This window comes from Vipera ursinii (assembly GCF_947247035.1).
Source record: "Vipera ursinii genome assembly, chromosome: 5".
Taxonomy (NCBI): Eukaryota; Metazoa; Chordata; class Lepidosauria; order Squamata; family Viperidae; genus Vipera; species Vipera ursinii.
This window is the reverse complement of record NC_139518.1, coordinates 25,418,558-25,431,660: the sequence shown is the minus strand read 5'-3', so window position 1 is coordinate 25,431,660 and position 13,103 is coordinate 25,418,558. Positions and strand designations below refer to the sequence as shown.

General features: G+C 37.2%; 1 protein-coding gene across 3 annotated transcripts; it reads left to right on the top strand.

Moving 5' to 3' along the window:
• Positions 1 to 7,799: 7,799 nt before the first annotated feature.
• On the top strand, positions 7,800 to 11,449 carry SUCNR1 (succinate receptor 1). Of its 3 annotated transcripts, XM_083363359.1 has the most exons (3): positions 7,994 to 8,046; positions 9,823 to 9,962; positions 10,076 to 11,449. In XM_083363359.1, the coding sequence occupies exons 2-3, from the start codon at positions 9,945 to 9,947 to the stop codon at positions 11,018 to 11,020; spliced, it is 963 nt and encodes a 320-aa protein (XP_083219485.1). In that variant the 5' UTR covers positions 7,994 to 8,046; positions 9,823 to 9,944; the 3' UTR covers positions 11,021 to 11,449. The 3 variants fall into 3 exon arrangements, with proteins under 3 accessions (XP_083219484.1, XP_083219486.1, XP_083219485.1); XM_083363358.1 differs by lacking the exon at positions 9,823 to 9,962 and having other exon boundaries at positions 7,800 to 8,018; XM_083363360.1 differs by lacking the exon at positions 9,823 to 9,962 and having other exon boundaries at positions 7,883 to 8,046.
• Positions 11,450 to 13,103: the final 1,654 nt, after the last annotated feature.

Genomic DNA, 13,103 nt, shown 5'->3' with positions numbered 1-13,103 from the left:
GTGGAAAGGTCTGAAAAATATAACTTGCTATAGCAGACCTCCCTCCCTTACTGAAGAGAATTGACAACTGGCAGATGACCATATGCTGCAGGTTTGAGAGGAGACCACTGTTAGCCCAAAGATGCTTTTTCACAAGGCAACTGGACTTTCTCTCAGAGCTGAAGAAGCTTCTTGGATGACAAGCAAAATATCTTCAAAGGAAAACAAGAAAGTCCAGTTGCCTTGTGAAAAAGCATCTTTGGGACAACTATGACCTGGATGACTGAGAATCTCCATAGACAGACCACTGTTAGCTACTGCTACACTCCCCATCTCAGATACACCGACAACAGTCTTCTATAACTGACTCAATCTCTCTGGGTCCCCTACCTCTGATGATCTTAGAAAAAGAGGTGTGAAGTGTATTTCACAGACAAAACACTGGAAAAGTACCAGGCGCAGGCAGAGTGACTGCTTCTTGCTTGAAAATCTGTATTGATCAACTGGCCCCCATCTTTACCCCCATCTTTAATAAATCACTAGACATGTGTTATGTTCCTTCTTGCTACAAACACTCTACTATCATCCCAGTGCTCAAGAAACCCTCCATCAAGGGACTAATGACTATAGACCAGATGCCTCGTTCTCATTTCTAATTATGTATGTTTGTATGCATTTGTTTGAATATATTGAGATATTTGAGAAGGCAAGTTAATCTGTATACAGGTAGTCCTCAAGTTACGATAAAAATAGGGACCAAAATTTCTGTTGTTGAGTGAGACAATTAAGTGGGTTTTGCTCCATTTTATGACCTTTCTTGCCATAGTTGTTAAATGAATCACTGCAGTTGTTAGGCTAATAACACAGTTGTTAATGAATCTGATTTCCCAATGGACTTTGCTTGTCAGAAGGTCACAAAAGGTGATCACATGACCCTGGGACACTGCAGCCGTCATAAATATGAATCAGTTGCCAAGAGTCTGCATTTTGGTCACATGACCATGGGGATGCTGCAACAATCATGAGTGTGAAAAATGGTTGTAAGTCACTTTTTTCAGTGCCGTTGTAACTTCAGACAGTCACTAAATGAACTATGGTAAGTTGTGGACTACCTGTATTGCAAAATAAACCTGTTTCAGGTGCATAGAATACAGGGGCTTATGAAAGAGAATACTCTATGAATAAGTAAGTTTTGGATTCTGATGTTTCCCCTTAGTTCCTTCACCAAAGAAAAATACTGGAAGCTTCCCAGAGAGTACCACACTGCACTGCTGAATTTTGGCAACTAAAAGTAACAAAAATGTTCACAAAACCATTAAAAAATTGCTAATATTTTGTCCATTATATTACTTTAGACTGAGACTGTTCTATTTACAAAGTTAACTTCCCTAAGATGTAGGTGGAGGTATATGGTGTCTAGTTTCTGCCTTTGAGAATTGAGTTGTTGTTAGCTGCGAAGTCATGTCCGACCCATCGCGACCCTATGGACAACGTTCCTTCCTGTCCTCTACCATCTTCTGGAGTCCATTTAAGCTCACACCTACTGCTTCAGTGACTCCATCCAGCCACCTCATTCTCTGTCGTCCCCTTCTTCTCTTGCCCTCAATCTTTCCCAGCATTAGGCTCTTCTCCAGTGAGTCCTTTCTTCTCATTAGGTGGCCAAAGTATTTGAGTTTTAGCTTCAGGATCTGGCTTTCTAAAGAGCAGTCAGGGTTGATCTCCTCTAGGACTGACCGGTTTGATCGCCTTGCAGTCCAAGGGACTCGCAGGAGTCTTCTCCAGCACCATAGTTCAAAGGCCTCAATTCTTTGGCGCTCAGCCTTTCTTATGGTCCAACTTTCACTGCCATACATTGCAACTGGGAAGACCATAGCCTTGACTATACGCACTTTTGTTGACAGGGTGATGTCTCTGCTTTTTAGTGTGCTGTCTAGATTTGCCATGGCTTTCCTCCCCAGGAGCAAGCGTCTTTTAATTTCTTGGCTACAGTCTCCATCTGTGGTGATCTTGGAGCCCAGGAAAATAAAATCTGTCACTACCTCCATTTCTTCCCCATCTATTTGCCAGGAATTGAGAGGGCCGGATGCCATGATCTTGGTTTTCTTAATGTTAAGTTTCAACCCAAGTTTTGCATTCTCCTTCTTCACCCGCAACAAGAGGCTCTTTAGTTCTTCTTCACTTCCTGCCATTAGAGTGGTATCATCTGCGTATCTTAGGTTGTTGATATTTCTTGAGAATTGAGTACCAACAGTTAAACAGCCAGCTTGGTATAATGGTTAAGGCAACAGATTAAAAACCAGGAATTCTAGTCCTATTTGAAGCATGATGTCAGCTGGGTGACCTTCACCATTACTCTCTTTCAGCAAGAAAACTGCAGGAACTGGTCCGGACAATCAGCAAGAATAAAAAACTGACTCAAAGGCATTCCTATCCCTTCCCCCCCAAAAAAAAAAATAGTTGAGAAACCAGCAGATTAAAAAGTATGCTGCAGCCTGGCACTTGAGTAGCAATGAAGATTTTGGAAAAGGATCTTCAGAGGCTATGACAAACCACAGTTTGCACAAAGCTACGAAGATCAGAAATTCATAGCCAGTGGTTTTCTCCGTCACAATCTACGGTAGTGGAAATGGAAGAAGCAGGATAGAAAGTATATTTTCACTTTTGACCTTTTCTCCAACACTTCAGTGCGTAAGAAAACTCCTGAAATGCCATAGGTAACCAAAAGAAAAAGAAAAAAAGAAAAAATAATATATACCATTGGACAATTCAATCCAAAGTTTTCATTTGATGCACAAAATACCGCATTTAAGTCATTTTAAATGATCACATGATTTTATACTAGACATATTTAGTTATTTTATAACACCTGTAATGTTGGGAAAGGCAGAAGGAAAAAGAAGACCAGCAACAAAATAGATGGATTCAGTTACAGTGGCAATGCATACTTTGTTGGAAGACCTGCAGGACTGTTGATGGATTTATGTGGCTGCTAAGAGTCAACAAGCCTCTTGCTTTCACATAATCCACCTACATCTACATATCTGTATTTACAGTGCTTTTTTTGTAAAAGAAAAAGGTGCCGGAACTCACACATGTCATACAACCCGCCTTGCCTACCCTACAAGGTTCCATCCAAAAAAGGTGCCGGAACTCCGTTCTGAGCGTTCTATGAGAAAAAAAGCCCTGTGTATTTTATGTATACCTGCATGAGTTTTCCAGCAGGAGTATTATATCTATTTGTCCATAGAGTATTAATTCTATTTGTCCATAGATATTCCATTAGCAAACATGGTAAGGTGACTGTTTATTGCATCATTGGAGAAAAACATTAAGAAGTTCATTAGCAGTACTGTATAATTACAGCAAATGAGACACACCATTTTAATAGTTTAAATTATTATACTGGAAGTCTTTCTAATGAACTGAGAACATAAGCTCTCCTGATTAGGTTACATAATCCTGTACTACGCAAGTGGCAAGTCCTGTTTCTGAGGCGTGTGCTTATTTGAGAGAAAAGATAAAGTATGAGGAATTTCTGAGAGTTGTAAGAACTGTTTCATTTCCAGTAATCTTTCTATGTAAACCTCTGTTTCTTTTATCACTGAAAAGCATCTTAAAAAGTTAAAGTATGTTCCTGGTCAATTGGATTTTTTCCCAGTCAATTAATAGGCACTTGCATTCTCTTTATTACTTGACATATCATATTCCCACTTCTTAAAGGAGATTTGTGTTTGAGTCTGTCAGACACTATTTTGAGTTGGATGTGAATTTAAAACACCAATCCTCTTGAATTTAGAAGGAAGTAACCTGGGCTTCTTCATACAGATGAGCAGAATGGAGTAACCACTCTTGGAACATGTTCATTCACACACATGACAAAATGAAGAGTAAGACATTTTCTACCAAATGGCAAAATTCAGATAGTACATGAAGGTTAGGAAGCCAAATGTAGGCTTGTTGTTAGGCACAATTAGACAGGTAATTCAAGTTGCTCTGGATAAGAGCTGAAAGCTAGATCCTTGGCAGCTTGAAGATGTTTGGACTTGCTTGCTGGGAATACTGAGAGTTAAAGTCCACACATCTCCAAGTTGCCAAGGTTGAGAAACACTGCATTAGATTGAGAACTGAGAAAAAACAACCCCAAACCTGGAATCGGATAGTGGCAAATCATTTTCACATCTTTGTCCAAGTCCTCTCATGAGTTAGAAGAAGAACTGGAGAAGATAACAAAATAGAAAGACTTGAAAATAGAAGTAGAATGACTGTGGCAAAAGAAAGCAAAAGTAGTATCAATAGTAATAGGTGTCTTGGGTCTAATGCCAAAATAACTGGAGCACCACTTGAACACCATCAAGGTGACTTAAAATAATTCCATAGGTGAGACATGTAGGATTTTTTTTATGGGGTGAGGGTGATATTATGATAATAATTTGCCAATGCCTGTTCTAGTTTTGGGGGTTTTTTTAAATTTTAGTTTGTTTAGCTTTGTTATAGCTTTGGCAAGTAGCTGTCTTCAAATACACTTTTGGGCTTGTGCCTCTTAGTTCTTCTAAAGTTGGGTCAGGGCTGACCTTGTAACATTTTTCTGGATAGCTGCCTTCAATATTATGAATAAATAACTGCTTAAAAAGTAACATCCACAGAATAAAGAGTTTTAAAGTTTGGGGTTTTTTAAAATTCCAAAATCAGATCTGAGATGTTTGAAATGATTAATTTGATTTTACCGTCACTGGTATTGTTTGGCATTTTTTTGTTTTCCCTATTCTCAGTTAGGATAAAGGTGCAAATTACTTTTGTGCTAACTTTGACAGCTGTAACCCATTATTCATGTACGGTAAGTAGCTTACCCAGAGGAGAAACATAGTGCATTTTCAACAGCTGTTTCCTTCATGCATTTTTTTAATAACAAAATGGTCCAAAAAGTATTTGTTTGCATTTTTTACAAAACTTTGAAGCTCATATAATTTATCATCTTAAGTCAGCAACTGTACGAGCCTCCTCCAAAGTCTCAAGTCTCATCTTCAAAAACTGCAGTGGTCATGATCAAACAGAGACAGAAGCAAATAATGTTTAAATACACCACTGTAGGAAAATAAATTTTAAATAAATTTGATTTAAATTAATTCAACGATAAAAGAGATTGAACCAAATTTAGCTTTTGTCCTTGTATCACTCTTTACTTTTCAAAGATTGTCCCCAGCATAACTAAAAATCTAGGTATGATTTTGTGATCTGGTTTATGTGAATATATACTGAAAATTATCATCATCATCACCATCATTATCATCAGGCAGTATGGTTAAAACCAAAAGAAATGGAAGACTAGGAGTAGGATTACAATGTATGTATCTAATTACATTGTATGTATCTAATTACAATGTATGTATCTAATTACATTGCCTCTTATTTCTGAGAGTAAAGAGGTGAAAGAAGACACTGCTTCTCCATGGTGGCATAGAAACTGGCATAGTTTCCCCATAAAGATCTTCTCCTTGTTGGCTTTCAGAAAGATGCTCAAAATGGAATATTGTATTATAGGTTTTAACTGAATTCATGATCTGCACAAGAATGCAGATTTATTTCTTTTAATTCTCTTCATTTTTGATTATATTACATTTTTTAGTTTGGGTTCTTATAATCATTATCTTATTAATATTTCAATCATGTGTTAATTTTTTCTTATATATCATGTAAGGGAGTCATTGGACTGGATGGTGATTAAAATGCATATACAATTAGGTATTTCATACAAAATCATACATAGTAACATTTTACCTGTAAATGTTTTTTTTTTAGTTTTAATCAGAATGTAATGCTTGCGAACAAGCACTTCAATGTAAACCGCTTTAAACTTATTTTTTTTTCCAAAATTCATTGTCAAAGTCTGGAATGTCTTACCTGATTCAGTTGTTTCGTCTACTAACTTTCACAGTTTTAATTCCAACTTAACTTCTGTGAACCTCATCCCATATTTAAGAGGTGTCTGAGGTGGTGTCCATAAGTGCACTAACTTGTCTAATATCCCTGTCCCAGTTTAATTTTTAATTTTGTTTGAATTTATAAATCAATTTGTAATTTGTAATTCTCCCCTTGTGAGAATTACTCCTAGAAGTGGCCCATTATTAAGACTTTGCTTTTCCTTTTATGTTTCTTACACTGTCTAGAGCAGACATGTCAAACACAAGGCCTGGGGGCCGGATCCAGCCCGTGAAGTGGTTTCATGTGGCCCGCAAAGCCATCCTGGAAACAGTGAGGGAACGGCCCCCACTGCCTTGGCCCTGGCCCAGAGACCCTCCTTCCACCAGAGACCCTCAGATCTGTCCCACTCCTGCCCTGGCCCCCATAGGCACCCTTGATGCGAACGATGTAGAGCTGGCCACGCCCACCCAGTAGGCCATACACACTCTAGCCACGCCCACCCAGTAGGCCATACACACTCTAGCCACACCCACCCAGTAGGCCACGCCCACCCTGGCCATACCCACCCGGCCCCCTGAGGGCAACCGCAATGCTGATGCAGCCCTCAATGAAATTGAGTTTGACACCCCTGGTCTAGAGAAAGGGTGTCAAACTCGCAACTTCACATGACGTGTTGCAACGTATTGTGACTTTTTTGCCATTGCCGGCAGTGGGGTGGACGCAGTTTTGCTATGATGCATCCGGTCCATAGGCCGGCAGTTTGACACCCCTGGTCTAGAGCTACAGACTAGCCAAATTCAACACTGTAGCATTAAATTTATACAAGGTAAAGGTCTCTTCACTATTCTACAGTTAGAGAATGAAATTAGAAAACATTTGATGGCATTGAAGCTTCATTGTTATTTAAAAGCTCTTTGCATGTTGAAAGACACTTCGTGGGCCAGGGATGAGCAACACTATCTTCTTCATAACTTCCTTTGATGTTATCTACAGGCTCTCAAAATTATATTAGTAAAATTATGTAATTTTTAAAAGCAGCCTGCTGGCTTGCAGTGTGCTGCTGGGGAATTCTGAGATTTGAAGTTCACACATATAAAGTTGCCAAGTGTGAAAAACACTAACACTAACCTAGCTTTCCATAAGCTGATGCTTTCCGGGTGTGATGTGACTTCAATTCCCAAATTCTGAGCCAAATGGCAAAGAAAGCTGGAAGCTGTAGTCTGGAAGGCACAAGATTAGGGACAACCAGATTATCTTGTGTAACTATGTGCTAGGTTCTAAAACTGCATCTGGGTATAGATAAAATCTCAGTATTCATGAGATTAAAGTACAGGAACACATACTTTCATTATGAACCAATGGCTGAACGGAGAAGGTATAGTTTCTTGCCAAAAAAATAGCCACCTTTCAAGCTTGCCGTGTTAGAGGACACTATGAGGTTGAACAAATGAAGACATTGTCAGGGTGATTTGGCAAGCATTTTTCATACAAATATAAACATCCAGTTCAATATACAGATGACTCATGATGGAATCTGAACTATAATTTTTCAAATTTTAACATATTGAGATATCTCGGATTTCATGCTAGCAATCAACTTAAGTTGATTAAATAGAGGAATATAAGGTGTGGTAATTTCTAAAGGTTTGCTAAAATAAATAAGGAAGTGGTAGTTAGCTTTAGTTATCCTGGCATCTCCTTCTATGACTCAGTGACATAAATAATTCTTACTCTAATTGCACAATGTTTGATCAAAAAAACAAGATTTTTTTTAAAAAAAGTTCTTATATTCTCTGGTAATTGAAAACCTTTTTTTGTGTAATCAGCTCAAGCAGAACTTTATAAATGGATTTGTCCCTTTAACTATGGGACACTTGGCTAGATTCTAGTGGCTCACAGAAGGCAAATAATTATTTTATTATTTCAGTGTTCTCAGAATGGGTCATGCAATACTTCTGCTACAGTGGCTCTGCCTACCAAGCTCCGGCCAATAAACTTCCAGTAACAACTGAATCATTAACCACTTTCAATCCAGTATGCAAATCAGGCAGAGTGTCTTCTCTTGGGCTGTTTTCATTATATCCTGGCTCATCCCTCAGAACATGGTCAAGACATATCTGGTAAGAACAATACCCATTCTACAGAATGGTAAGTTGCCTTAAAGGAAATAGAATCAAATCGAATTATTAGATAGTTTATTATCTGGAATATTATGAGAAGTTTTCAATGCTTTGTATTTATAACTGTGATTAGATAGGAATGCAAATATTCTTGAATTAATGGTATCAGCTAAAGACAACATTTTTATCCTGAATGTTAAACAACTATGTAAACAATTTTTTAAAAAAAATCATAGTTTTGCTTTTAGTATTGCTACTAAAGTCTGCTTCTTCAGTCATAATTATTATGCAGTTTGAAATTATTTTATTAATTAAATTATTGAATAGTTCTATATTGAAACTTTATAAATATATCCCTAATTTAAACACACACACATACATATGAATTTAATCCATGTCTTTTCTGGAATTGCCTTCTTTAAGAAAACTCATGTAATTTTCAAAAATAAAGCATTGTGTATGCTGGCTTTCAGTTATCAACTTTGTTCTTAATTATCTCAGAATTGACAGTTTGATACTTTTCTTTGGTCTTGAGTTAAATTTAGACTGAATTAGCTGCATTAATTCTGACTGAAACCAAACACTAAAGAGAGTTGATTCAAGTCTGATGGAGTTCAAAGGAGCTCCTCTGCATCTGACCGGTAGACAAATTATCCTGACACAATTTCAACTGACTTTATCGCAGAGCCCAGGGTTAAGAATGCCGGAGAGATAATCTTGAGGGTCCCTTGAGGGCAGATGATTCTGTTAGCTCTTATTGAATTATTGGCTTTCGATACCATGTATCATGGTATCTTCTGGAATAACTGCAAAATCCAGTGCTTTCCAAACACCTGCTGTTGTTGGCAGTGGGTTGGATGTTGAATTTAAACTCAATCCCTGAAGGATAGATACATCTACTGTGAATAATTACAATTTTGGAGAGATAGCAGATAGGAAGTAGATAGAAAGGTACTGTTCATTCTTTTATAGTAAATCTGAAGTTTGAAGGACTATCTCAATTTGCATTGGCTCAGGAAACCCGCAATATCTCTTAATATCAGTTTCAGCTGAGACATGTTTTATCTTGGAAGGAAATAACCTTAAAGGTTGGGGTGCATGTACAGGTAATCTACAGAATTACTGTGTAGTATCCTATAACAGAATAACAGAGTTGGAAGGAACCTTATAGGTCTTCTAGTCCAAACCCCTGCTCAGGCAGGAAACCCTATACCATTTCAGACAAATAGTTGTCCAATCTCTTCTTAAAATCTTCCAGTTTTGGAGCAGTCACAACTTCTGGAGGCAAGTCATTCCACTGATTAATTGTTCTGTCATGAAATGTCTTCTTAGTTCTAGGTTGCTTCTCTCCTTGATTACTTTCCATTCATTGCTTCTTATCCTGCTGTCAGGTGCTTTGAAAAATAGGTTGACTCTATCTTCTTTATGACAGCCCCTGAGATATTGGAACATTCCTATCATGTCACCCCATGGTAGCATCGTGGGCTGCCTTTGTATTTAGTCTCAAAATTTAATTGGTACAGTCAGGGAAACCTCTGATAATATGGTGGTATTATATTGCATCCTTCCTTAAAACATTGCTTTAGTTGTGAATTTTTCCCACCAGAGGTTCAAGCTGCAAATTCCAAGCAGTCTTTTAATTCAGCAGAAAGTCAGGTAATAGCAAATCATAAATATTTGTTAATTCTCAGTCACTACATTTATTGGCTCTGGTTTTAGGCATATGCAAAGATTTCCCTCCCATAACTTTCATTTAAAAAATTTATCTGTTTACAAATATGTTGTGGGAAATTTTTTAAAAAAGATCCTGAGAAGCTACAATATATAGATGAAAATTTCTGAATGACCACTAGGTGGCAACAAACATGCTATGAAACCAAATAAGAGAATCAGAAGGATCTTCTTTCCCTTGAGAACAGTCTTGCAATGAATATTGCTTTAAACGTAAGTAAAGACTACCTAGAGATCAACTGTTCACAAGAATAAATTAAATACAAACAATAAATTAAATACTTTTTCAAAAAAAATCATTATTTACACCAGTTTTATGTTTTCAGGACACAAATGGCACCAGAGAACGCATGACACCATCTGATCAGCTGGAAAAATATTACCTTACCACCCTGTACTCTCTTGAATTCATCTTTGGTTTCTCTGGAAATGTTGTTGTTGGTTTGGGTTCACTTTTCTACTGGAAGACCTGGAAAAGTAGCAACATCTACCTGATCAACTTAACCCTGTCAGATTTATCTTTCCTTTGCACGCTCCCATGGCTAGTGTCAAGTTATTCCAAAGGAACAGATGACAACATGTGGTGCAAATTTAACAGAATTATCCTGTTCTTTAATTTGTACACAAGCATCCTTTTCCTGACCGCTATAAGTATTGACAGGTATCTGCTCATAAAGTATCCCTTCAAAAATCACTTTCTGCAGAAGAAGACCACGGCTATTGTTTTCTCAGTAGCCATATGGATTTGGGTTATATTGGAACTGTCTCCTATATACTACTTCACCACCTCTCAGAATAACAGCAATGGTAGCCATTGTTTAGATTATGCAAGTTCAGGAGATGCCCTCCCCAGCCTGATCTACAGCCTGATCTTGACAGTCACTGGGTTTATAATCCCATTGTGCATCATGTGGACTTTTTACATAAAGACTCGCGCTGTCCTTATAAACCACAGTTTGCAGTTCACCACTGCCCTGCCCCTGGAGAAGCCTCTCATGCTAATCATTATAGCAGTGAGTATCTTTTCACTTCTCTTTGTTCCCTATCACATTATGCGCAATGTTCGAATTGCCTCTCGAGCATCATTCTGGAACCCTTCCAAACGCACAGACGACCTGATTAAAGCTGCTTACACGATAACAAGGCCTATTGCCTTCTTGAACAGTGTAATTAATCCCATCTTTTATTTCCTAATGGGAGATAACTTCAGGGAGACGCTCGTGATCAGTGTAAGGTATTTCTTAAAAAGAATTCTACCTTGCTATAAATGAAGTTTCAGTGAAACCTTTGGACAGATATGGAACAAGTCAAATTGCTAGTTTACGGGATACAAGATACAATTTTTACTAAGAATTTGACAATTGTCCAAGAACTTGCACTCAAGTAGATGCTAAATGTGGACATCAAATCCTGTTGTTTTCTTCAAACATTTCATCCAAACTTGAAGAACTATGGTGCATGTTTGGATCTTGTTAGGTGGATAAAAGCCCAAACAGTATCTGAAGCCTAAAGTGACTTTCATCAGTTTTGTGTGATGCATCAGCAACTTGCTTTTTCAGAATGACATGCATTGAATTCCATTCAAGCTGGACTATTGTGGTATGTTGTATTGCATGTGGGCTGTCTCTGAAAAGAAAGTTAAACTTGTGCATAATATGACTTCCAGAGTTAACTAGAATGGTGGCATTTAAAAAATTCCTTACCCAAGGAGATTGGGTGGGCAATTTCTCTGAATTCCTGCATTGGAGAATGAACTAATCCAATAACTTCTCAAGGAACATCAGCCCAGCTACTAAAATATCCAAACTGGCTAAGTTCTCATAAGATGTTTTAGGTTGGGATTTAACAGAACCATAACCATCATATTCCACTCAATCAGCAGACCTCCTGAGTATTTTTTTTTGAGGATCAGACAAGCAATTACTAAAAAGAAGGATTTTTCTGTGTTGCACAGAATTCAGTGACACTTTACAAGCATGTTCCAGAAATGTCATTACTGTAATCTTTTGATGTTAAGCAAATCACTGTTTCATAATTTTAACACAATTTGGGGTTCTTGCCACCACTTTTTGTTGCCAGTGTTTGTTACTTTACCTTGAGCCTATGACTTTTCACTCTTGTAAATGTGAAAATGGGATACTTTATTTATACTTTGCATATTTGTATTTATACACTTGTTTTATATTTTCTTAAATAAATCTTGTTGAAAATGAGATTTCTTCAGTTCAGTGATATGCCATTTCGACAACTGCTCTTTTCCTTTGGTAGAAGTAGCTATCCTAACATTTTTAACTCTTTGAATCTTTTTATAACTTTCTCTCTCTCTTAAATCCAAATTTAAGCAGCAGGGGTAGAGCTAATGTACTGGTGAATATCACTTTTTCTATCCAACCAAGCTGCTTATCACTAGATCTCAATTTTTAAAATTATTTTTTAATTTTTGAAATAATAATGAAGTAACAGTTAATCCTTAATGCTGCTAAAGTAACCACTTTTAAAAACATATTTGTTTACAAAATGGTTACTCTGTCACATTAAGGTACGAAAGCATTCTTAGAAAATAAAAACAGCTGCAAATTAGAACCCGCCTGAGGGAGATGGGGGGGGGGCGGAAGAGTTTAAGAAGTGTGAAATCTAAAATAAATAAATGCTATTTTAATATGTATGTATATCTACCCTGAAAAAAGACAAGCTGGAACTGTAATTTTTGGAAAGGAAGAAAGTCATTACTTTACAAACCATAATGACCTTCAGTTATAGGGGGGCGGCCTATAAATTTTATAAAAAATAAATAAATGGCAGTCACTCATAGTAGATAAGCCCAACCCCCAATTTGACAAACATTTTGTGAGAGTATCCACAACTTGTTTTCAAAATTTTGTATGTACCAGTTGTTTTAAACTCTTTGTTTATCCCTCCTATCTTATAGCATAGATCTAAAGGTTCATCCCTCTAAATTAAGTTCTGTGATCCGAACTCCTTAACAGAGTGAATGAAAATATGGTATAAGAACCCAAAATAGATTAGAAATATCAAATGCCAATCTATTATAACTTAGAACACAAGCATCAAATGAAAGCAAGACCTATATTTTCAACACACCTTCAAACTTGGAAAGATGTTTATTTACCCTTATAGTTTGGCAGACTGCATATAGAGCCCTCATCAGCCCTGTGCCACCTATCACATATATGCACACTCCACCCCAAGTGCCTCACCCAAGTCCATTCCACCCAAACCCTAAATCAGATTGACCTACTTAACTTAAACATAACCTTACAAATGTTAATTTAATGCCAACAGGCTTAGGTAAACAAAGCACATATATTAAAAATAGAAACTGCACTCAAAATA